The sequence below is a fragment of the Trachypithecus francoisi genome, unplaced genomic scaffold (genome assembly GCF_009764315.1).
Source record: "Trachypithecus francoisi isolate TF-2019V2 unplaced genomic scaffold, Tfra_2.0 Lachesis_group16, whole genome shotgun sequence".
Taxonomy (NCBI): domain Eukaryota; kingdom Metazoa; phylum Chordata; class Mammalia; order Primates; family Cercopithecidae; genus Trachypithecus; species Trachypithecus francoisi.
In genome coordinates this window covers 93,431,667-93,458,473 of record NW_022681461.1, presented here as the reverse complement: position 1 = coordinate 93,458,473, position 26,807 = coordinate 93,431,667, and the positions used below count along the sequence as shown (strand labels likewise).

Sequence of the window (26,807 nt, the reverse complement as noted above, 5' to 3'; positions counted from 1 at the left end):
GTAATGATGTTACTAATAATGCTAGTTCAATGAGACCCAGTAAGAACTCAGAGAGGCCTCAAGGCCATACTTCGCAAGGAAATGTGGATATGAACAGGAAATGCAAAGGGTGGCCCTGTGGTTCTTCCTCAAGAGTATCAAAAAAGATTGGCTTCTGAGACTGTGTTACAGACTTTTGAACTTGGGTTTTCACTGCATCTTGTACACCATAATGTACTGGGTATCTCTAAGTACATCTCAGAGACCTAACATGTTGAGATGCCCTTTCCTGGTTAAATATATTTTAGATAAGGCATGAGGAATTTCTGGTCCTTGGTCCAATTTTTTCCAATAACAGCCTGCTATAGTCATGCCTTCCAGAAACTATGTAGCAATGCACCTGAGCTATGAAGAGTAAAAATGAGGCAGTCTGTGAATATCAAAGTCATCACATTTTTGTAAATGACGTATACAACTAAGTATAGCAGTTAAAATGGTGAAATCTGGAGTCAGGTTGCCAGGGTTCACATGCCAGCTCTACCATGTGGTTGTGTAGACTACTGCAAATCACTTAACTTTTAAGGGTCTCAGTTTCTTATCTATAAAATGGGAATTATGGCCAGGCACAGTGGCTCACACCTGTCTGTACTCCCAGCACTCCAGGAGGCTAAGAAGGGCAGATCACCTGAGGTCAGGACTTTGACATCAGCCTTGCCAACATGGTGAAACCCCATCTCTATTAAAAATACAAAAATTGGCTGGGTGCAGTGGCTCACATCTGTAATCCCAGCACTTTGGGAGACTGAGGAGGGTGGATCACCTGAGGTCAGGAGTTCGAGACCAGCCTGGCCAACCTGGTAAAACGCCCCCATCTCTACTAAAAATACAAAAACATTAGGTGTGGTGGCATGCGCCTGTACTCCCAGTTACTTGGGAGGCTGAGGCAGGATAATCACTTGAACCCAGGAGGTGGGGGTTGCAGTGAGTTGATATCACACCACTGCACTCCCACCTGGGCTACAAAGGGAGACTCTGTCTCAAAAACAAACAAACAAAAAAATATTAGCCGGGCATGGTGGCCTGCGCCTGTAATCTCAGCTACTAGGGAGGCTGAGGCAGGAGAATCGCTTCAACTCAGAAGGCGGAGGTTGCAGTGAGCCAAGATCACGCCACTGCACTCCAGCCTGGGCCACAGAGCTAGACTCTGTCTCAAAAATAAAATAAAATATAATAGAATAGGAATTACCTAGGTTATTAAGGCTAAAAAAAAGATCATACATAACTAAAGTGCTTAGTGCCACAACTGGTACATGGTAACTTCTCAATAAACATTAATTTTTGAAAAGATACTAAAGGGGCCGGGCACAGTAGCTCATGCCTGTAATCCCAGCACTTAGGGAGGCTGAGGCAGGTGGATCACCTGAGGTCGGGCGTTAGAGACCAACATGGTAAAACCCTGTCTCTACTAGAAATACAAAAATTAGCCAGGTGTGCGTAGTGGGCACCTATAATCCCAGCTACTCAGGAGGCTGAGGCAGGAGAATCCCTTGAACCTGGGAGGCAGAGGTTGCTGTGAGTCAAGATCATGTCACTGCATTCCAGCCTCGACAAGAGAGCAAAATTCCGTCTCAAAAACAAAACAGAAAGAAAAGATACTAAAGAACTAACATCTTTGTTTAAACTTCTAAAACTTAAACTATTTCTTTTTTTCATAAATGTAAAACAATCAGAGTTTCATGGAAAAATATAGTTTTAGTGATCAACATGAAATATCATGGGCTTCCCAGTGCAAACCAAAAAAAAAAAAAAAAAAACACGGAAGGAAGCAGATAGAGAAAGAGAGAATCTATTTGGGGGAAATGCAAGTCTAGGAGGTGAGCAAAATTAATGCAATCACCTTTAAATCTACTAGGCCCCCTTTTCCTCTCACTGCCTCTTCCTTCTCAAACTCCTTCCCTAACTAAACTCTGTTGGGCAAGTTTCTAAATCTAAGTTCTCTAGAGAGAACATATTATGTGAATAGTAAAATGGGAATCTGCTACAATAGGAAGTAATGAAAACTGGGCCTGGTGTGGTGGCTCACACCTGTAATCCCAGCACTTAGGGAGGCTGAGGCAGGTGGATCACCTGAGGTCGGGCGTTAGAGACCAACATGGTAAAACCCTGTCTCTACTAGAAATACAAAAATTAGCCAGGTGTGCGTAGTGGGCACCTATAATCCAGCTACTCAGGAGGCTGAGGCAGGAGAATCCCTTGAACCTGGGAGGCAGAGGTTGCTGTGAGTCAAGATCATGTCACTGCATTCCAGCCTCGACAAGAGAGCAAAATTCCGTCTCAAAAACAAAACAGAAAGAAAAGATACTAAAGAACTAACATCTTTGTTTAAACTTCTAAAACTTAAACTATTTCTTTTTTTCATAAATGTAAAACAATCAGAGTTTCATGGAAAAATATAGTTTTAGTGATCAACATGAAATATCATGGGCTTCCCAGTGCAAACCAAAAAAAAAAAAAAAAAAACACGGAAGGAAGCAGATAGAGAAAGAGAGAATCTATTTGGGGGAAATGCAAGTCTAGGAGGTGAGCAAAATTAATGCAATCACCTTTAAATCTACTAGGCCCCCTTTTCCTCTCACTGCCTCTTCCTTCTCAAACTCCTTCCCTAACTAAACTCTGTTGGGCAAGTTTCTAAATCTAAGTTCTCTAGAGAGAACATATTATGTGAATAGTAAAATGGGAATCTGCTACAATAGGAAGTAATGAAAACTGGGCCTGGTGTGGTGGCTCACACCTGTAATCCCAGCACTTAGGGAGGCTGAGGCAGGTGGATCACCTGAGGTCGGGCGTTAGAGACCAACATGGTAAAACCCTGTCTCTACTAGAAATACAAAAATTAGCCAGGTGTGCGTAGTGGGCACCTATAATCCAGCTACTCAGGAGGCTGAGGCAGGAGAATCCCTTGAACCTGGGAGGCAGAGGTTGCTGTGAGTCAAGATCATGTCACTGCATTCCAGCCTCGACAAGAGAGCAAAATTCCGTCTCAAAAACAAAACAGAAAGAAAAGATACTAAAGAACTAACATCTTTGTTTAAACTTCTAAAACTTAAACTATTTCTTTTTTTCATAAATGTAAAACAATCAGAGTTTCATGGAAAAATATAGTTTTAGTGATCAACATGAAATATCATGGGCTTCCCAGTGCAAACCAAAAAAAAAAAAAAAAACACGGAAGGAAGCAGATAAGAGAAAGAGAGAATCTATTTGGGGGAAATGCAAGTCTAGGAGGTGAGCAAAATTAATGCAATCACCTTTAAATCTACTAGGCCCCCTTTTCCTCTCACTGCCTCTTCCTTCTCAAACTCCTTCCCTAACTAAACTCTGTTGGGCAAGTTTCTAAATCTAAGTTCTCTAGAGAGAACATATTATGTGAATAGTAAAATGGGAATCTGCTACAATAGGAAGTAATGAAAACTGGGCCTGGTGTGGTGGCTCACACCTGTAATCCCAGCACTTTGGGAGGCTGAGGTAGAGGATCACTTGAGCCCCGAAGTTCAAGACCAATCTGGGCAACATCTACAAAAAATTTTTTAAAAAATTAGCCAGGTGTGGTGGTGCACACCTGTGGTCCTAGCTACTCAGAAGGCTGAAGTGGGAGGATCGCTTGGGCCCAGGAGGTTGAGGCTGCAGTGAGCCGTGAATGCACCACTGCACTCCTGCCTAGGTGACAGAGTGAGACTCTATCTCAAAAAAAAACAACAAAACAAAAAACTGTGGCGGTGCTGGGAAACATCATTCAGGGACTTAATAAGAATAATACATGTGGAAAGTTGAGCCAGTATCATACTACAAATTTTATGTATGTTATCTCACTTCCTTCTCCCCAGCATCCAACCCAATCATCTATCAGTATCTACATATTTCACGTTCAGACAGGTAAAGGATACATGGCACTGTAACTGACTGCCCATTACAGCCAAGGCAATGATAAAACATGAAACAAGTTTATCAAAATTCCTAGGAATGAATACTTCTGACTATATAAAATGGGTATAGAAATCACTTAAAAAAACAATGACTCTCTAAAACTGAAAAAATGCCCATTGTCTGACAAAATCTCGATTCCAAATCTGGGAAATGTGATGAAGCAGTGAGTCTTCTGTAAAGGCAGGAAGTTCTGGGGCCTGCGTTGGCAAGAAATCAAATACACTTGGAAGGAGAAACTTCCTGGAGGAAGGACAATCCCACGTGAATAATGAAGCTACCAGCTGTGCAGGCAGGCCATGCCTGAGTAATCCTGAGGGTGATTTGAGAGGGTAACACTCCAAGATGACACTTGAGGGTGACACTTGAGCAAACACATGGATGATACCTGAGCAAGTATGAACAGTGACACCTGAGAGTGAAATGTGACACCTGAGTTAGCAAGTGCTGTTTTTTCAAGTCAATAAATGTTTATTTATGAGGATAACTGTGTCAGGTATCCATAAATTATATAAACTTTCCACCTTGATCTCAGCTGGCTTCCTCCTTGTACAACCCCATATGTACTGCAGACTGAGGATATCAATGGCGATAATATGTTGACTAACAAGGAACTTTTCTGCTTTTCTTAGGAACCATACTTTAGAATAGAACAGTGCCATAAACTCTTCAGGATGGAGGGGTTGACTCAACACCAGACTGCCAGCATTTACGGCCTAAAGGCAATGAAGAGTCTTCTTCCTAGTGTTTGCTTCTTTCCCCTTTAATTGGTCTAATTTTCAGTGACAAAGGAATCCTGAGGACCAGACTCACCTGACACTCCTGGCCAAATGTGGGACTGGCTGGAGGTAGGGGCAAGAGGACCACAGGGAACAGAGTATGAGAAACAATTTCCTTAGGACTCCACAGCAGAGGAAGCTCTGGGGAGAATGGTCACAGCTCCGGGGCAGTCCTTCAGCATGTCCCACACACTTTCGTTCTGTGCCTACCTTTGCAATCACTAGAAAGAGGCTCTTAGGTGACCCTCTAAAAGAGACACACTTGGGCGCTATACTCAGGTTTTGGATCCCAGGACCCAGGAATCTAATAACACAAATGTGAAGTCTCATCCCTTAAGCAAAATTTGCCTAAAGTATTTGTCTCAGGAAAAAGAAACTTATAAAAAGATCTATACCAATGATGGGCCACTATGCCACTGCACACACCCAAGTCCCAAGTATTAATTTTGAAAAAGCAACAACAAAATTTTCCACAAACCCTGTTATTTGAAGATTAAACAGTCCTTTAAACACCTAATTTTAAGCAAATAATAACAGAAGACATTGTTATCAATGTATGAATTAATTCAGTCAGTGTCTTTTCTCTTCTCTTCTCTTTTTTTTTTTTTTTTTTTTTTGAGACGGAGTCTGGCTCTGTGGCCCAGGCTGGAGTGCAGTGGCCGGATCTCAGCTCACTGCAAGCTCCGCCTCTCCGATTTACGCCATTCTCCTGCCTCAGCCTCCCGAGTAGCTGGGACTACAGGTGCCCGCCACCTCGCCCGGCTAGTTTTTTGTATTTTTTAGTAGAGACGGGGTTTCACCAGGTTAGCCAGGATGGTCTCGATCTCCTGACCTCGTGATCTGCCCGTCTTGGCCTCCCAAAGTGCTGGGATTACAGGCTTGAGCCACCGCACCCGGCCTTCTTTTTTTTCCTTGAGACGGAGTCTCACTCTGTTGCCGGGGCTGGAGTGCAGTGGCGTGATCTCTGGTCACTGCAACCTCTGCCTTTCGGGGTCAAGTAATTCTCCTGCCTCAGCCTCCCGAGTAGCTGGGACTACAGGCGCCCACCACCACACCCGGCTCATTTTTGTATTTTTAGTAGAGGTGGGGTTTCACCATGTTGGCCAGGCTGGTTTCAAACTCCTGACCTCAAATCATCTTCCAGCCTCAGCCTCCCAAAGTGCTGGAATTACAGGTGTGAGCCACCGCACCTGGCCTCTCTTAATTTCTTTTTTTTTTTTTTTGAGACAGAGTCTGGCTCTGTGGCCCAGGCTGGAGTGCAGTGGCTGGATCTCAGCTCACTGCAAGCTCCACCTCCCGAGTTTACCCCATTCTCCTGCCGCAGCCTCCCGAGTAGCTGGGATTACAGGCTCCTGCCACCTCACCTGGCTAGCTTTTTTTGTATTTTTTAGTAGAGATGGGGTTTCACCGTGTTAGCCAGGATGGTCTCGATCTCCTGACCTCGTGATCCGCCCGTCTCGGCCTCCCAAAGTGCCAGGATTACAGGCTTGAGCCACTGCGCCCGGCCTCTTAATTTCTTAAGAAAAACATTCCTAATTATACATTATAGGTAGTATAATATAGTGAAAAGGGCTTCAGAGTGAGATCAATCCAAGCTGAAATCTTGCTCTGCCAGTTGTTAGCTATGTGATTCTGGGTTATCACTTGATTTTAACCTCAGTATTTTCATCTCTTAGAGAAGTTTACAATATTTACCTTGATTTTGTGATGATTAAATGGGGTAATATTTGCAAAAACCTCTAACAAGTCATTTGGTGGATAGTGCTCACTAAACATTTGCAATTATTATTAGAACACAGTGAAAAGGAAGGCAGGAAAGAACAAGAGTAGAATCAGCTAGAGAGGCTTGAACTTTGGCATTCGTTGGAGGCACTTCTACAATGCCAAACCTGACTGCTTTCCCTGGTCCCTTAAGCTTGAACACTCAGACACTTCTCCCTGGAGGAGTGTACCATGAAGCTATACTAAGCTAAGTCTTGTCAAGTGCCCGGTCTATCCTTCTAGTCCTTTCCCTTTTACTCTAGCCAGGCTTGTTGGATGTACTAGAAGAATGACTGCAATGGCTGCATGTTAGAATCACCTGGGAAGTTTTTAAAGTAATACCCATCCTTATACTGCTGGTGGGAGTGTAAAATGGCAAAGTCACTTTGGAAAACAGTGTGGCATTTCCTAAAAAAAGCATGGCCCAGCAATTTCACTCCTAGGTATACACCCAAGAAAATGGAACACGTGTCCACATAAAAACCTTTGTACATGAATGTTCACAGAAACATTATTCATAATGACCAAAAAGTGGAAATAACCCAAATGTCTATCAACTGACAAATGGATAAATAAAATGAGGTATCTAAACAATGTAATATTATTCAGCCACTAAAAGGAATGAAGTCCTGATACATGCTGTAACATGAATGAACTCTGAAAATAAACTAAGTGAAAGGAGCCAGAGACAAAAGGTTGCATATTGTATAATTCTGTTTATATGATATGGACAGAATTGGCAAATCCACAGAGATAGAAATTACTGGTTGCCAGGCACTGGGGGCAGGAGAAATAGGGAGTAACTGCTAATGGAGTTTCATTTTGGGGGTGATAAAAGTTTTCTGGAATTAGATAGTGGCAATGGTTGCATAACTTCACGAATATACTTTTAAAAAATCACTGAATTGTATACTTAAAAAAAAATCCCTCAGGGAGGATGCACCATTCCTGGAGGTCTTGCAATACCAAGTCAATGCATGGAGTGGACACAGCAAGCTCCTACTCCATCTCCCTGTTTCAAAAATTCATTTAATAGGTTGTCCTTGAATAGAACATGTTAAACTGCTGAGAAAAGATACTACATTTTCTATTCTGATCCACTGGTCTAAAAAAAAAAAAGAATACTATGGCTGGACACGGTGGTTCATGCCTGTAATCCTAGCACTTTGGGAGGTCGAGGTGAGAGGATTGCTTGTGTCCAGGAGATTGAGACCAGTCTGTGCAACATGGTAAAACCCCATTTCTACTAAAAATACCAAAAAAATTAGCCGGGTGTGGTGGCACACACTTGTAGTCCCAGCTACTCAGGAGACTGGGGTGGGAAGGATCACCTGAGCTCAGGGAGGTTGAGGCTGCAGTGAGCCGAAATCGCGCCACTACACTCCAGCCTGGGTAATAGGAGTGAGACCCTGTCTCAAAAATAAAAAATAAAAAATAATGAATATTATGGTATCTGAATTATATTTCAATAAGAAAATTATATTAAGAAACCCAGTGGATCATACACTTTTAAAAAGGTGAATGTTATGGTATATGAACTACATTTTAATTTAAAATAATAATAATACCCACACCCAGGCCCCACTCCTGAAGGATTCTGATTTAATTGACCTGAGGAGGACACAAACAAGCATTAAAAGACATTATGACAAAACTGGGAAAACAAGTCACAGAATGAGATAACATGCTTATCATACAAATAACCAACAAGACTTATATCCAGAATATACAAATTGGAAGGACAAGACAGACAACTCAAGATGAGGAAAAGACCCAAACTGGCATTCCCAAAAGAGGAACTCCAAATTACAAGTTAAAAATATGAGAAAATATTCAATTTTATTCTTAATCAGTGAAATGCAAATTAAAACCACAATAAAATATAATTAAACACGTACAGACTGGCAAAAATTCAAAATATCTATCAATTGAAAGTGTTTGCAAGATGAAGAGCAATGGGATTGCTTGTATACTGCTTGTAGGAATACACACCACTCTGAGAAACAGTTGGCAGCATTTAATGTAGCTGAAAATATGAGACACTGTGCCTGTCATCCCAACACTTTGGGAGGCTGAGGTGAGAGGATTGCTTGAGCCCAGGAGCTTGAGACCGGCCTGGGCAACATGACAGGACCCTGTCTCTACAAAGAATAAAAAAATTAGCCAAGTGTGGTGGCATATGCTTGTGGTCCCAGCTACTTGGAAAGCTGAGGTAGGAGGATTGCTTGAGCCCAGGAGGTCAAGGCTGCAGTGAGCCATGTGTTCATGCCACTAGACTCCAGCCTGGGCTGGACAGAGCAAGACCCTGTCTCCAGAAAAAAAAAAAAAAGCATATCATCTGACCTAATCATTTCACAACTAGGTATATATCCTAGAGAACCCATGTGCTCTGTACAGAAATACATGTATAAGCACACTCACAGGTATAAGCATACTCACAGCTGCAATGTTCTAAATAACTCTAAAATAGAAACAACCCCAGTTGTTTATTAACAAGAGAATGGATAAATAAATTGTGGTATATTCCTATGATAAAACACTCTATAGCGAATAAAAATGAAGAAAACTAGAACCAAATGCAAAAACTTAAATGGAACTGAAAAGCATAACATTTAGCAAAAGAAACAAAGCACCAAAAAATACACAATGTAGTTCTACTCATGCAAAGTTCAAAAACAGAGGAAAACTAAGTTAGACGGCTTGACGATAAATACATAGGTGGTAAAACTATAACAAATGGCCGGGCGCGGTGGCTCAAGCCTGTAATCCCACCACTTTGGGAGGCCGAGACGGGCGGATCACGAGGTCAGGAGATCGAGACCATCTTGGCTAATATGGTGAAACCCCGTCTCTACTAAAAAATACAAAAAACTAGCCGGGTGAGGTGGCGGGCGCCTGTAGTCCCAGCTACTCGGGAGGCTGAGGCAGGAGGCTGAGGCAGGAGAATGGCATAAACCCGGGAGGTGGAGCTTGCAGTGAGCTGAGATCCGGCCACAGCACTCCAGCCTGGGTGACAGAGCCAGACTCCGTCTCAAAAAAAAAAACTATAACAAATAACAAGAAAGTCAGGATAATGGTGGGTGTTATTGGAAAGTCACACGGGGGTTTGTAGGGTGCTACAATGTTCTATTTCTTGATCTGAGTAGCTGATTATAAGGGTACTTGTTTCTTTATACTGGACATACTTAGGTTTTATGCATTTTTCCGTATAGTGCTATTTTTCACAATAAAAGAGGTTAAATCATTTTTTAAGTAAGGAAAAAAAGGCTCCAAACAATCTAATGTAAAGCCAGGGTTGAGGAACACTGCATTAAAGGAAGGTTCGCCAGAAATCTATTTGTACTTACATTAATAAATGCCCAGAACAGGAAAAAAAATTAAATATTTTACTGTGGACAGTGGATAGCTCAGTGGGGAACAGGGGAAGTGGGGTATGTATAGTAAGTTAGAGGTGCCTTTACTATCTTCTTACATATTTCTGTAATGTTTAAATTTAATAAGTATTACATATTTCTGTAATGTTTAAATTTAATGGTAAGTATGACTTTTATTACAATAAAAGAGTAACTTAATAAAAGAAGCAGGTTGAAAAATTCCTTTGGAAGGACACACAAAAAACTAAAAAAATTTGTTGCTCTGGAAAAGGAAATGGAAGTGGGTATTTTCACTTCTGAATTTTGAACTCATGTGATAGCATTACTTATTAAAAATCTTATTCAAAATAAGGGCCAGGTGCAGTGGCTCACGCCTGTAATCCTAGCACTTTAAGAGGCCAAGGTGAGAGGACTGCTTGAGATCAGGAGTTCGAGACCACCCTGGGTGACATAGCAAGACACCATCTCTACAAAAAATTAGCCAGGTCTGGTGGCATGTGCCTGCAGTCCCAGCTACTTGGGAGGCTGAAGTGGGAGGCTGCAGTGAGCTATGATCACACCTCTACACTCCAGCCTGGGCAACAAAGCAAGACCCTGTTGCTAAAAAAAAAAAAAAAGTAAAAATAATTTAAAGTACAAATACTTGTCTCCAGCAGCTTTTCCCAGAGCCCACTGCCATAGAGAAACACATGAGCAGCATTTGAAACTGGCCCAATAAGGCTGGGTGTGGTGGCTCACGGCTGTAATCCCAGCACTTTGGGAGGTCAAGGCAGGTGGATCACCTGAGGTCAGGAGTTCGAGACCAGCCTGGCCAACATGTTGAAACCCTGTCTCTACTAAAAATACAAAAATTAGCCAGGTGTGGTGGTGGGTGCCTGTAATCTCAGCTTCTCGGGAGGTTGAGGCAGGAGAATTGCTTGAACCCACGAGGCAGAGGTTGCAGTGAGCCGAGATTGTGCCATTGCACTCCAGGTTAGGTGACAGAGTATGACTCCATCTCAAAAAAAAAAGAAAGAAAGAAAGAAAAAAACTGGCCCAGTAGTATCCTTCCAGTGAATTAGGTTCTCCCACATGCCCTACCTCGCACTAACCGTGGCATTGTGACATCAACCCTATAGAGAAACAAACTATCCTTTCAGAAAAGGATTCACATTTTACAGATGTGAAGTGATGTGCTTGTCATTGCCTTTCGCCTAAATATAAGTCCACTGTACTTGCTTAGTAGCAAAATGAATTTGTCCCCTGTACTTACACTGTTGTGGTGGGGTAATAAAGAAGGAAGAATTAATTACCTCTAAGAGGAGCTCCACAGTGTCCACCTGAAGCTCTTGCAGTCCCACTATCTGCACCATGTGCTTGCTATCTTCTCTTGCGAAGAGCCTGCAGATGCAAGAATGTGGTTGGTATGATGGTGCTACTAAAACAGACTTTGTTCTTGCCCCCCCAGAAACCATTCCACTATTCCGCTATTAAGTAGCAGTTTTCTGTTTGAGTGGGATGGATGCTTATCCTCCTCCCAACCCCACCTTCCTGACCTCAGCCCGATTCAGGGGTGGTTGTTGATTGTTGTAAAATAAATCAACATCTCTGGCTACAATTAAAAGAATGAGCACATAATCTAAACTATGCTAATCCGTGGAAGATGTACGCCTGGCTACACTGTGATTTGTTCAGAGGTGGATATGGGATCTCTGCTGGTCCAATCAAAATAAAGTCGTGGTCTCTAGTTGTTAGATGCCTGGTAAAATGATGCTCTCCCTTTGTCCCTGGATGTGAAAGCATATGGCCCTGTGGCCCTGGGAGCAGTGAAAGCCATTTTGTATCTACAAAGAGAGTTGGTTTCAGGATGAAACTAATAACACAGAAGACAGAATGAAGAGATGAAAATAAACTGGGTCTTTATTGCATCCCTGAGCTGCTGGAGTAAACCAATGCTGAAGCTTGACTGTCCTCTAAGCTTTCCAGTTATTTGAGCCAATGACTTCCCTAAATGCTTAAGCTAGTATACATGGGGTTTTCTTTTATTTGCAATGTAAAGAGTCCTGATACACCTTATAAAGGAGCAAGGAAGAGCTGGGCTGCATCTGAATGCCTTAGGTCTGTGTTTAAGGTAATAAATGGTTATGGTCTACCATCATCATTAAACCAGATCCACTGAGAGGCATGTGTTGAATCTACCAAAGACTCTAAGATTATTTTCCCCCTTAACAAGATACTGATTAGGGTTAAGGACGGAATTCCACTTCATAATTTAAAATACAAGAATGTTTTTCTCAAAAATAATTTTTTTCTCAGTCTATGCTTCATCCCAATTTTCCAGATCTCTACAGAAGGATTGGAGGGAAATAGCCTCACCAATGCCCATGATCTCTCTGAAAACAAATCTATTAAAACAGTCAGCCTTCTGGAGTAAAAGAATCTAGCTATTGGGTGCAGTGGTGCATGTCTGTAGTCCCAGCTATTCAGGAGGCTGAGGCAGGAGGATTGCCTGAGCTCAGGAGTTTGAGGCTGTAGTACGCTATGATTGCGCCTGTGAATAGTCACTACGTTACAGCCTGCGTAATGTAGCAAGAGCCCATCTCTGTTTAAAAAAAAAAAAAAGGAAGATCTAACTTTTAGAGCCCAGATGTCATTCCTGAACATATTTCCCAGGCCTTAATCTCTGAGCCCATTCCAGAAAGATTCCTCAGGGACAGCCTAAAACGTACTTCAGTTTTTATGCAAGGGTATAAAAACAATTTATCCTCTACTTCTAGGAATTAATTTTAAGATCCTCAAGCTTTGTTTTCCAGTTTAAGAGGCAGACTGAACACACGTACTTTTGTCTACCCTTGTCAAAGCCCCACTATTACAGAAAATAAATCTTATTAAAAAATTGGTCAGGTACAGTGGCTGAAACCTATAATCCTAACACTTTGGGAGGCCTAGAGAGGAGGATTGTTTGAGCCCAGTAGTTTGGGAACAGCCTGGGTAAGTAACATAGGGAGACCCTGTGTCTACAAAAAATAAAAATTTGCAGGGCATGGTAGCATGTACCTGTAGTCCCAGTTATCTGGGAGGCTGAGATGGGAGGATCACTTCAGCCCAGGAGGATGAGGCTGCAGTGAGCTGTGGTGGCACCACTGTACTCCAGCCTGGGTGACAGAGCAATACATTGCCTCAGAAAAAGAAAAAAAAAAAAAAATCAACAGGATAAAGCATAACAGCATAAACAGGAAAGGGTGCCATCAATGGACCAGAACATTTCAGAAGCCCCAGAAAGGTAGGAAATAGATTATATTAGCCAATTAAATGGATATATATATATGAACCCCACAGGCCATGACACTTGTAGAGTAAGCATGGGTCTTCCCTAGTGAGCCTCAGAGAAGCATCAAACCTAGGAGTTAATATATGCCTACCCCCTGCTACAACTGAAGAATGCAAATATACAGGGCAATAAAATAATCTGGGCAATTCATTAAAGAAATGCATTCAGAAAGAGCTGGATATGCTAACCTCCCTTCACCCAAACAACACGCACACACACACACACACACACACACACACGCACACACACACAGCACAGTGGCTTTTATTCTATGGCAACTGTTCTTTAAGGGAAGTGGGCATTCTGACTGGAAAGGGCTCCTAATGAGGGCACTGGAGCTTGATGGAGAAGCTATAATTGAGCTAATTCGAGACGTCAACACCAAGAAAGTAAAAAAGAAAGGCAACTCTTCCTCAAGCATCCCCAGAGTAGCACCCTCTTTTATTTCGCAGTTGTTTTGTCAGGACTGAACTCTGAACACCTATACAATCGCAAGTGGCATATCTGAAGGTCGCCTTTTCACTGGAATAGTCTATAGGAGAGACGCTGCCTAAGCCCACTTGCCAGCTTCTCCAGTTATGCTACTCAGTACCCTAGTGACCCTCTGCAATGGGGGCCTGCCCTATCATGGTCTCCCTATTGAACTGGAACTGCTCTCCTACTCCCCATTCCACTGATTGCTTGGAGCACACAAAACTTGTGCATCCTTTTGGACAGCTCCATAGAGGCTTAGATACCTTTGTTGCGGGGCTAGTTCTCAAGCTGATTAGGTTTCCCTAGCCTTCCAGCAGGCTCAGCCTCAATTCACTCCTCCAATGTCTCAAATCTGGTTAATTCTGTTATGACAACCTTTAATCCTTCCACCTCCCCCACTCCCTCTAACCTCCCTATTCTCCCATTTCCTCCACTACTTGTTTTGCCTCCTACTCAGTTTAAGTCATCTGTTTCAACCTAAACAAAACTTCAAGCCAGAAAAATATAAGAGGTGTTTAAAAAGTAGAGTTACTAAATACATTTCTAAATTACTATATTATGTTTCGAGGGCAATAGTTTAAGCCTAATAAGGGTTAAAACTCTAATGAGAAGATTTTCTTTTCTTACTGATTTCAGAAAACTATCATTGTGTTTACCCTAAGATTATTTAGAGGAGAAACAAGAGAAAGTGGAAAACATTATTTATAGTTTTTCCAGTATAATAATAGGTCAAAAGAACAGGAAGGGGTTTAAGTACATGTTGATTTCCTGACTTCCTGAAATTATGGCCTTCTTCATAGACCAAAATAAAAAGGGAAGTCTTTTGATAGACATTAGAGGCCGGGCGCGGTGGCTCAAGCCTGTAATCCCAGCACTTTGGGAGGCCGAGACGGGTGGATCACGAGGTCGGGAGATCGAGACCATCCTAGCTAACACGGTGAAACCCCGTCTCTACTAAAAAATACAAAAAATTAGCCGGGCGAGATGGCGGGCGCCTGTAGTCCCAGCTACTCGGGAGGCTGAGGCAGGAGAATGGCATAAACCCAGGAGGCGGAGCTTGCAGTGAGCCGAGATCGCGCCATTGCACTCCAGCCTGGGTGACAGAGCGAGACTCCGTCTCAAAAAAAAAAAAAAAAAAAAAAGACATTAGAATATTGAACGCTTTAAACATATTAATGAAAAGCTAATTTATATTTTCCTATAGCTGAATTGACAGCTAGAAAATATGTATCTGATGCAGGAGGCTCATTTCACAAAAGGGCATTAATGTACCAAAGCATCTCATTAAAGCCCATGATTCAGTGATTCTCTAGGACTCTGGCTTAAAACAGTGATTAACAGATTTATATCTTCCCACTCATATTCAGTACCTTTTTCTTCTATTTAGGAGGTCATAAAGCTGTCCGCAGTAAATTTCATAGAAGCTGATCCACACAAAGAGGTGCTTTCTTGGCTGGGACACTTGTAGTTGCCTGAAGATATCTTTGGCAGCTAGAGCATACAATCCTGGGTTCTCATGAGTTCCTATCATGGTGTAGGTCTTTCCAGCACCTGTCTGTCCATAAGCAAAGCAAGTGGCATTGCCTCTGGGGAAAGGATAATTTGCATTACTTATGCATATTAAGACAAGTATTAGTTTACCCATAGATTTTTAATTACAAAGGTCAAATGCAAACATAGAATCCTAGAGAAAATTCAGCTATAAACACATAAACCTTTAAGGAGAAGAGGACTTTACATTATAAAAACACAGGAAGAGGAAAAAAACATTCTCAAACCAGTACACAAATCTTCCTTTTTTTTTTTTTGAAATGGAGTCTCACTGTCACCCAGGCTGGAGTGCAGTGGTGTGATCTCGGCTCACTGCAACCTCTGTCTCCCGGATTCAAGTGATTCTCCTGCCTCAGCCTCCTGAGTAGCTGGAACTACAGGTGCACGCCACCACGCCGGGCTAATTTTTGTATTTTTACTAGATATGGGGTTTTACCATGTTGGCCAAGCTGGTCTTGAACTCCTCACCTCAAATGATCCGCCCACCTCAGCCACTCAAAGTGCTGGGATTACAAATGTGAGCCACCATGCCCAGCCTGAGCTTTCTTATAGTAATTTTCTTACAGAACCAGTAAGAGAAACAACTCTAGAAGATAAAGAAACAAGAGCTTTAAAGAAACCACTTAGCCAATAAGCATTTACTGAGTTCCTACCCCATGCTAGGTGCTTTAGAGGATCCTAGAGATAATCTATTCTTAATCTGGAAAGTTAAATTTAGTGAAAGAATAGAGAATTAAATATGAGAAATAATAGGAGATTATGTGATAAGCAGGATGGTAGTGACTACTCATAATTAAGTAAGTTTAGATAAAGGCAAAATCGACGTAAGCAAAGTATTTGAGGAAGGACTCACAAGAGTAACAATTGGACTGGGCCTTGAAGGCAGAAGCTGAAAAGCAGAGAGCTTCCACTGTGGAATAGGAATAGCGTGAGCAGAGGCCATAGTAGTAAAGATGGCAGCAGGTACACCAAATCTTGAGGGGAAAAAAAAAAGCCTGGGCTCTGGTTTCTGCCGTACCATTAACTAACCATATGAACTTAGGCAAGTCCCCTCACTTTCCTCTGTGCCTCAGTTTTCACTTTTTTTTTTTTTTTGAGATGGAGTCTCGCTCTGTTGCCCAGGCTGGAGTGCAGTGGCCGGATTTCGGCTCACTGCAAGCTCCGCCTCCCGGGTTTACGCCATTCTCCTGCCTCAGCCTCCTGAGTAGCTGGGACTACAGGCACCCGCCACCTCGCCCGGCTAGTTTTTTTGTATTTTTTAGTAGAGACGGGGTTTCACCGTGTTAGCCAGGATGGTCTTGATCTGCTGACCTCGTGATCCGCCCACCTCAGCCTCCCAAAGTGCTGGGATTACAGGCTTGAGCCACTGCGCCCGGCCTCAGTTTTCACTTTTATCAGTAGATTAGTTTCTAAGTATTAGTAGGTTGGTTTCTAAGATCCCTTCCAGTCTTGATGTCCTATGATCCTAAGTGAGAATCACTGCTCTTGTATGTGGGTACATGTGTGCGTACACACCCTTTATGAGTGTGAAGAATTGCAGAATAAGAGGTGGAGAATGGAGTTGGGAGACCAGCCTGTCAATCACAGTATGTTTTACGAGGAGTTGGAGACCAAGATTATCTGAGTATTGTGGGATTCACCTACGTAGTGCTAAGTAGAGAATGAACATAATCTTAGAGCTGTTGCAGACTCTTAAACATCAATCTCATGGATTACTGATAAAAATAGCTGCTTGCAGCAAGAAAAAAGTCTATGCATTGTGACAGGAAAATAAATCTTAGGACCCCGAACTCACTAAGCCAAACAGAAAAGTCAAGCTGGGAACTGGGTCCTGCAAACCTGCCTCCCATTTGGTTCCTAAATAAGATCGATACAAAGATAAAAAGCTACCTATCTCCCTCACATTTTGCCCACTAGGAAATTCTTTGAGGGCCCATGACCTTTACCCTAAAACAGCTGTGTTGAATTTCACCCTGGCAATGTCAACTGACAGCTTATTTTCACAGGTGGAGGACATAGGACAGAGCTCAAAGTCATACCTCTGCTCACCTGAAATAAATGCATATTTGATTGCTTCCTCTGCCCTATTGTTGTCTATATTATCTTATGTAAAATGCAGTTCACTGAGACAGGTGAAAGCATGAAGGACTATTTTCTCCAATCCCCAATACAAAAATTGAGTATTCAGTGAAAGACTGATCAAAGACTCGAAAGGATGTAACTGTTTTGTCTTTTTATCTACTGAAACATTTAAAACATATTTCTCTTCCTCCAATATCCACCCTTTCCCCTGTAATTTTTTTTCCTTTCCTTTTTCCTTTTATTATTTCTTCCCCTTTTATTTGCTCTCAGATCTTACCCTTTAAAAAATGAAGCCCTCAAAATCGTCTTTGGAGAAAGGTATAGACCTGTTGCCTGGGCACACGTTCTTAACTCTGGCAAATAAATCTACAAAGATTGAGACTTGCCTGGGTTATTTTCTTTGATTTACAGCATGGACAGGGATAGGGAGAGGCTGCAGGTGGGCAAAGAGATGAGTACACAAAAAAGGATTTGAAGCGAGGTAGAAAACAAAGAAAGAGTAAAATGACAAAAGCAAGGAAACCATGGAAATGTGAGAATCAAGACATGAGAGTTAATTAGATGAAAGTTGCTTGGAGCAGAGACCAGCTACTCTTTGCCTTTTGAACCCTGGCTCCCAGCAGTGTGGGTACTATAAATACACTGGCAGAGGCGGAGTTAGGAAATGAATTACAGGAGAAAAATTTGAACACATTAAAGAAGATCCAGCAGAGTAAGAGGAAAGAATAACATCTACTTACTTTTCGAACAGTTTAGGGATGAGCTTTTTCAAAAAGCAACAATACAGGAGTGAAAAACCTTATTATACTTTAAAGAATGGATATACTTAAATTTCAACTCTTGTTATTACTAAAGTCTTACCATTCAAATTCTAACTTATTTTAGAAACTTACTCCTCAAAAAGCATTCCCTAGATTTGGTGCCCTTACTAAGAAATTAAACCTAAGAGATATTTCACATTTTTAGCCTGCTAATAAAATTTAAAACATTAAATAGCTTTTACAAAACAACAACACACACAAAAAAATGGGCAAATGAAGATATCCAAGTGGTCAGTAAGCACATGAAAAAGGCCGGCACGGTGGATCACACCTGCAATCCCAGCACTTTGGGAGGCTGAGGCAGGTGGATCACTTGAGGAAAGGAGTTCGAGATCAGCCTGGTCAACATGGCAAGACCCCATCTCTATTAAAAATACAAAAATTAGCCAGGGGTGGTGGCACATGCCTACAATCTCAGCTTCTAGGGTGGCTGAGGCACGAGAACTGCTTGAGCCCGGGAGGAGGAAGTTGCAGTGAGCTGAGATCGCACCACTGCACTCCAGCCTGAGCGTGAGACTCTATGTCAAAAAAAAAAAAACTGGCCGGGCGTGGTGGCTCAAGCCTGTAATCCCAGCACTTTGGGAGGCCGAGGCGGGCGGACCACAAGGTCAGGAGATCGAGACCATCCTGGCTAACACGGTGAAACCCCGTCTCTACTAAAAAGTACAAAAAACTAGCCGGGCGAGGTGGCAGGCGCCTGTAGTCCCAGCTACTCGGGAGGCTGAGGCAGGAGAATGGCTTGAACCCAGGAGGCGGAGATTGCAGTAAGCTGAGATCCGGCCACTGCACTCCAGCTTGGGAGACAGAGCGAGACTCCATCTCAAAAAAAAACAAAAAACAAAACAACAAGGCCGGGTGCGGTGGCTCATGCCTGCAATCCCAGCACTTTGGAAGGTCGAGGTGGGCGGATCACGAGGTCAGGAGATCGAGACCATCCTGGCTAACATGGTGAAACCCCGTCTCTACTGAAAAATAGAAAAAATTAGCCGGGTGTGGTGGCAGTCGCCTGTAGTCCCAGCTACTCTGGAGGCTGAGACAGGAGAATGGTGTGAACCCGGGAGGCGGAGCTTAGAGTGAGCCGAGATCACTCTACTGCACTCCAGCCTGGGCAAAAGAGCGAGACTCTGTCTCAAAAAAAAAAAAAAAAGAACATGAAAAGAAGCTCAGTATAGTATCATTAGGCATTGGAGAAATTCAAATTAAACCTATAATGAAATGATTTAATACCCATTAGACTGGCTAAAGTAACAAAGCCTGACAATGTCAGATACTGCAGAACTGCAATTCTCATGTTACTGTTAGGAGTATAAAATGATACAACACTTTGAAATGTTGTTTGACATTCTCCCTTTTTTCCCCTTCTTTGAAACAGGGTCTTGCTGTGTTGCCCAGGTTGGAGTGTAGTGATCACAGATTATTGCAGCCTTGATCCTTTGGGCTCAAACAACAACCTCCTAAGTAGATGGGACTACAGGCATGTTCCACCACACCCAGCTAATTTTTATATTTTTTTTAGAGATAGGATCTCACTATGTTGCCCAAGCTGGTCTTGAACTCCTGGCTCAAGTGATTCTCCCACCTCGGCCTCCCAAAGTGTGAAATTACAAGTGTGAACCACTGAGCCCGACTGACACTTTCTTTTTTTTTTTTTGAGACGAAGTCTCACTCCACCTCCCAGGTTCACACCATTCTCCTGCCTCAGCCTCCCAAGCAGCTGGAACCACAGGCGCCTGCCACCACGCTTGGCTAATTTTTTGTATTTTAGTAGAGACAGGGTTTCACCATGTTGGCCAGCATGGTTTCAATCTCCTGACCTCGTGATCTGCCTGCCTCAGCCTCCCAAAGTGCTGGGATTACAGGCGTGAGCCACCGTGCCCAGCCAGACACTTTATTTTTATTTTTTTATTTTTTTTTATTTTTTATTTATTTATTTATTTTTTTGAGACGGAGTCTCGCTCTGTCACCCAGGCTGGAGTGCAGTGGCCGGATCTCAGCTCACTGCAAACTATAAACCTATCCTACGAGCCAGCAATTCCATTTCTAGGTTTTTACCCAAAGCAAATGAAAACATGCTCATAAAAAAAAATTGTATAAGAATGTTCTGGCCAACATGGAGAAACCCCATCTCTACTAAAAAATAAAAAATTAGCTAGGCATGGGATTAAAATCCCAGCTACTAGGGAGGCTGAGGCAGGAGAATCACTTGAACCCAGGAGGCAGAGGTTGCGGTGAGCTGAGATTGCACCATTGCACTCCAGCCTGGACAACAAGAGCGAAACTCCATCTCAAAAAAAAAAAGAATGTTCATACTTTATTCATAAAGTCCAAAGCTGGAAACAATGCAATGTCTGTCTACAGGAGAATGGACAAAACAAACTGTGATAATTTCATAGAAGGGAATATTACTCATCAATGAAAACCACAGATACATGTAACAACATGTACTAATATAAAACACTATTATGCTAAGCAAACATTATGCTAAGCATATAAGCATAATGATTCTATCTCTATGATATTGTAGAACAGATAAAACTAATCTATACTGACAGAAAGTAAGTCAGTGGTTACTTAAGACCTGGGGGTGAGGGTGGAGGATTAACTAAATAGGGACACAAGAGAACTTTCTGGAGTGATGAAAATGTTTCATGTCTAGTTACAGATATTTGTTACTCACATATATAAAACTATCAAAACTTATTGAATCTGAATACTTAAGATCTGTACATCTTATTGTATGTAAATTATCCCTCAATTTTTAAAAAGTTATTTGAAAAAAACAGTCAAAATTATCTGGAATCAGCAACACTAGCAGGCTACCTGGCATTTTCTATCATACATGCCTACAATTTTAATAGATAGGTAGGTAGACAGATAGGTAGGTAGATAGATAGGTAGGTGGATTAGATAGATAGGATGGATGGATGGATAGACAGACAGACTGACAGACAGAGATAGGGTCTAGCTCTGTTGCCCAGGCTGGAGTGCAGTGGCATGATCACTGCTCCTGCAGCCTTGACCTCCTGGGCTCAAGCAATCCTCCCACCTCAGCCTCCCAAGCAGCTGGGACCCCAGGTGCACATCACCATGCCTGGCTTATTTTAAAAATTAGCCAGGCATGGTGGCTCACACCTATAATCCTAGCACTTTGGGAGACTGAAGCAGGAGGATTGCTTGAGCCCAGAAATTCAAGACTAGTCTGGGTAACAAGGCAAAACCCCCCCTCTAAAAAAATACAAAAATATTAGCTGCGAGTGGTGGCAGGAACCTGCAGTCCCAGCTACTCACGAGGCTGAGGTGGGAGGATTGCTTGAACCTGAGAGGCAGAGGTTGCAGTGAGCTGAGATTGCACCACTGCACTTTGGCCTAGGTGACAGAATGAGACTCTGTCTCAAAAAAATAAATAAAATAAAAATAAAATAAAATAAATAAAATAAAATAAAAATTTTTTGGTGTGTGTGGAGATAGGGTCTCCTTATGTTGCCCAGCCTGGCCTCAAACTCTTGGGGGCTCAAGCTATCCTCCTGTCTTGGCCTCCCAAAGTGCTTGGATTACAGGTGCAAGCCACCATGCCTGGCCCATGCCTATATTTTAAATACTTATGCAACAGAGGCCCTTACTATAATTCCTGTCCCATTCAATGTTTATTAAGTGTGAATAATAATTTAAAATTACATCTATAAGGCTGGGAGCAGTGGCTCACGCCTGTAATCCCAGCACTGTGGGAGGCCGAGGCGGGCGGATCATGAGGTCAGGAGATCGAGACCATCCTGGCTAAGATGTTGAAACCCCGTCACCACTAAAAATACAAAAAATTAGCCCGGCATGGTGGAGGTCACCTGTAGTCTCAGCTACTCGGGAGGCTGAGGCAGGAGAATGGCATGAACCTGGGAGGCGGAGCTTGTAGTAAGCCGAGATGGCGCCACTGCACTCCAGCCTGGGCGACAGAGCGAGACTCCATCTCAAAAACAATAATAATAATAATAATAATGATAATAATAATAATACATCTATGAAAAGATGATAAGTGATATTCACTTATTTGATTCCAAAGAAAAAATTAACTAAACTATAGGCAGAATACATAATTCCTATCATCAAAGTTCAGACTAACTCCAACCACTTGAACTTTTTCTTCTGAGGACTTTGATGGGATTACATTGTTAACAGTTTATAATTTTCTTTTTTTTTTAGCACCCTTTCACTATCTATCACAATATATTTTTCCACTAGACACAGAGAAATAATATCATCAGTGTAAAAGGAAATTTTACTGCAAATTTCTAAATCCTTGGTAAATCCCATAGAGATACTGCATGTTTTCAGAAGAATCTAAATTCATTAGCTCAACACACAAATTCATGTTTAAGTCAAAAGCACTGAAAAGCATGTTATATTTATAAAGAAATATGGCCTAACAGAAAATAGAAAATAAAAAGCAAGAAAAGCAAATAATCATTATCGTACCCATTGAAAATATGCTGAATAAGTGGGTGAGCAGTCTTCATGTATACATCCCGATTGGTGCACGCTTCACCAAAGACTTCATCAAAATAAAAAACATGCTGAAAAATAAATTTGATTTTATAGAAAAAGATACATTCTGGATTTTCTTAATCACTATTCTAGTTAACAGATGATAAATGCCAAAATATGTCTTTAAATAATAGTAACTGACCATATCAAACTTAGATATAAATAAGCAATCACTGTTAAATGACAGGGCCTCCTCTTGAGATCTCTGTAGACATGTTCTTACAAGGTAAAAACTAAGGCACACAATTTTTGTTTTCTCTTAAGAGAAGTAAATTGATAAACACAAGAGTGAGCCAATCCTCCTTAGGTCTAGGACAGAAAGTGAATTCTATGGGGATTATCCTCGTATTCCAAGTAGGGCTAGTATATTTAGAATTTTGAGGAATTTGTGGCTGGGGGCGGTGGCTCACGCCTGTAATCCCAGCATTTTGGGAGGCCGAGGCCAGCAGATCACGAGGTCAGGAGATTGAGACCATCCTGGCTAACACGGTGAAACCCTGTCTCTACTAAAAATACAAAAAATTAGCCAGGCATGGTGGCGGGCGCCTGTAGTCCCAGCTACTCAGGAGGCTGAGGCAGGAGAATGGCGTTAACCCGGGAGGCGGAGCTTGCAGTGAGCCGAGATAGCGCCACTGCACTCCAGCCTGGGCGACAGAGCGAGACTTCATTTTTTAAAAAAAAGAATTTTGGAGGAATTCTAGGGGAAGATCTCAATTCTGTAGGTTACACAGCTTAACTTTTAATTCCATAAATATTTATTGCTCAGCTGGTAGCACAAACATTGCAGTAGGCACTTGAAGGGGCCCAAGGATACAGACATTACCCTAGCATTTCCCTATCTTATCTCCTAAAAATCTTAATCTACACAAGTATGCAAATGACTAGAAGACAGAAGAATCTTAAAGTACGTGTGGACTTCAAAGGAAAACATATTCTCTCTGATTATGAAAAAGACTATACTGAGAATGAACCATGGGGGAAGAGGAGGAGTTTGAAAGGGAGTGATGGAAGGTGGGAAGGTATTCCAGGCATAGGGGAAGTATGAACAGAGTCAAAGCAGAAAAGCACAAGGAATTAACTGTTTAATTAATTAATGTTCAGGGAATAGCAAGGATTCAATGTGACTGAAATATAGTATCACAGAAAGCAGAAAAGTGAAACAGAGGCTGGGCGCAGTGGCTCCACGCCTATAATCTCAGCACTTCAGGAGGCCGAGGCAGGTGGATCACCTGAGGTCAGGAGTTTGAGACCAGCCTGGCCAACATGGTGAAACCCATCTCTACTTAAAATACAAAAAAATTAGCCAGGCATGGTGGCGGGCGCCTGTAATCCCAGCTACTTGGGAGGCTGAGGCAGGAGAATCGCTGGAACCCAGGAGGCAGAGGTTGCAGTGAGTTGAGATGGCACCATTGCACTCCAGCCTGGGCAATAAGAGCAAAACTCCATCTCAAAAAAAAAAAAGAGACAGAATACTAGAATAATGAGTTAGGACTGTGTTGTAGGGATCTTGGGACACCAGTCTTAACTGGGGGGCAGAATGTTCATATTTAATTCAGTAAATAGTGGGGAAACAAGGAAAAACTGTAGGCAGGAAGGACGATCTCAGTCTTTACTGGAAGATTTATCTGGCTTCGCACTATGAATGGTTTGAGAACAGAGACACTAGTAATTCAGTGGTGAGGTAACAAGGGTTCTAAATTAGATGATAACCAAGGAAATAAAGAGATGGATAGAGAAGAAATTTGATAACTGACTAGAGGTGGGGACCTGGGGAGAGAAAGGGGTCCAAGACAACTTCCAAATGAAAAATGACAGTAATTTGGAAAAAGAGAGATAAAATACCCCATTACATTGGGTCTGAAAAGCTTTAATTCAGTAGCTGTAATTATTTCCATAATTTAGAGGCTTACCATGTTGGTAGGTACAACTACATATATATATGTATGAATATACATATGAATATATATTCTTATATCATGTTGGTAGCTTGTATATATTGTATATATACACACACATATATAATATATACACATATATATTCTTATATACATATAGCCCAACTATACATATATAATAATAATATATATTTTGTTTATTGATTTATTTTTTTGAGATGGAGTCTCACTCTGTTGCCCAGGCTGGAGTGCAGGCATGATCTTGGCTCACTGCAACCTCTGTCTCTCAGGTTTAAGCCACTCTCCTGGCTCAGCCTCCCAAGTAGCTGGGACTACAGGCGTATACTACCATGCCCAGCTAATTTTTGTATTTTTAGTAGAGACGGGGTCTCACCATGTTGGCCAGGTTGGTCTCGAACTCCTGACCTCAAGTGCTGCCTCAGCCTCCCAAAGTGCTGGGATTACAGGTGTGAGCCACCATGCTGTATTCTAATATATTATTTGCACCACTGCATTCCAGCCTGGGCCACAGATGAGATGCTGTCCCAAAAAATAAAAAAATTTTTTAAAAAGTAACATGTTGGCCGGGCGCGGTGGCTCAAGCCTGTAATCCCAGTACTTTGGGAGGCCGAGGCGGGCGGATCACGAGGTCAGGAGATCGAGACCATCCTGGCTAACACGGTGAAACCCTGTCTCTACTAAAAAATACAAAAAACTAGCCGGGCGAGGTGGCGGGCGCCTGTAGTCCCAGCTACTCCGGAGGCTGAGGCAGGAGAATGGCGTGAACCCGGGAGGCGGAGCTTGCAGTGAGCTGAGATCCGGCCACTGCACTCCAGCCTGGGCGACAGAGCAAGACTCCGTCTCAAAAAAAAAAAAAAAAAAAAGTAACATGTATTATAGAATATCTCTGGAAAGATACACTTAGAATAGATAACCCCAATTTCCTTCATGGAAGAAACAGGATTGGAGGGACACTTGCATTTTACACTTTTGTACCTTTTGATTTCGAAATAGGTGAACCTATCCTATTCAGAGATTTTTACTTTTTCATATAAAAGTAACACGGAATAACATATATTCTTTTACATATATATAGCTGGGCTACCAAGATGGTATGTGTGTGTATACATATACATACACATACACATACATATATACATACATATAAACATATATATACACATAAATACATATATATAGTTGAACTCATATATAAGACTATATATTTAAGAAATCCTGATAATTTCAAGCCTGAATATAGCATAATGACAGTCCATACACCATGAATGACAAATAAGGCCTTATCTTCTTTTTGGGCCAGCTCTAAATATCTAGTCAAAAAAATAAACTGTATGGACAGATCCAGAAAACTGGACTTGGGCCAATTTACTGTGGGTCACTCTATCCCAAGTTTGTTTCTGTTGTATATACCATTAAATTACATTAGAATGGAAATTTGTTAGATTGTCTAAGAAGAAATTGGGAACACAAATCTAAATCTACAAGTTACAAAAAAAGTTACAAAGTAAGAAAATAATGAATCTGAAGAATAAAAAAGATGTGTCAACTTTTAGTGCTTTGAAAAATGTGATAAGATTTTAAGAACACTAAAATATTAATAACTACTGAAGTTGGGTGATAGGTACATAGAGAGGTCATTAAACTTTCGATTAAGCTTAAAAAGGTCAATAATAAACATATTTTTTAAATTTGGTGTTTTTGTTTTGTTTTGTTTTTTTGAGACGGAGTCTCACTTTGCTGCCCAGGTTGGAGTGCAGTGGTACGATTTTGACTCACTGCAACCTCCCCCTCCCTGATTCAAGCGATTCTCCTGCCTCAGCCTCCTGAGTAGCTGGGATTACAGTGCCCACCACCACGCCCAGCTAATTTTTTTGTATTGTTAGTAGAGACAGGGTTTCACCATGTTGACCAGGCTGGTCTCAGAACTCCTGAAGGTGATCCGCCTGCCTCGGCCTACCAAAGTGCTGGGATTACAGGTGTGAGCCACTGTGCATGGCCTAAAATCTGTTTTTAATGAACACCATTTATATCTATCTCATATATGGTCTCTAGGCAAGGAGACAAATTAATTAGTTGCTCAAATATCACCATAGGTTTTTACAGTTAAGTATGAAATCAAAAGCAAAGAAACCCACTAAATATATAGTTACCTATAGATGTGGATATATTCAGCATTTCTCAAAAAAAAAAAAAAGAAAAGAAAAAGAAAAAACTCACAACTAAAGTGAGAATACATTTTTTTT

At 41.8% G+C, this 26,807-nt stretch overlaps 1 protein-coding gene and 1 non-coding gene across 2 annotated transcripts in view; both read right to left on the bottom strand.

Moving 5' to 3' along the window:
* Positions 1-26,807, bottom strand: part of KIF24 (kinesin family member 24) — a 79,380-nt gene that overhangs the window by 25,321 nt on the left and 27,252 nt on the right. The window contains exons 4-6 of the mRNA XM_033238281.1: positions 22,580-22,677; positions 15,029-15,244; positions 11,167-11,254 (exon numbers count right to left, since the gene is read on the bottom strand). Coding sequence (XP_033094172.1) covers positions 11,167-11,254; positions 15,029-15,244; positions 22,580-22,677 — 402 coding nt within the window. The remainder of the gene's footprint in view (positions 1-11,166; positions 11,255-15,028; positions 15,245-22,579; positions 22,678-26,807) is intronic.
* On the bottom strand, positions 7,433-7,616 carry LOC117099527. The gene has a single exon (XR_004443861.1). It is a non-coding gene; the product is annotated as a U2 spliceosomal RNA (small nuclear RNA).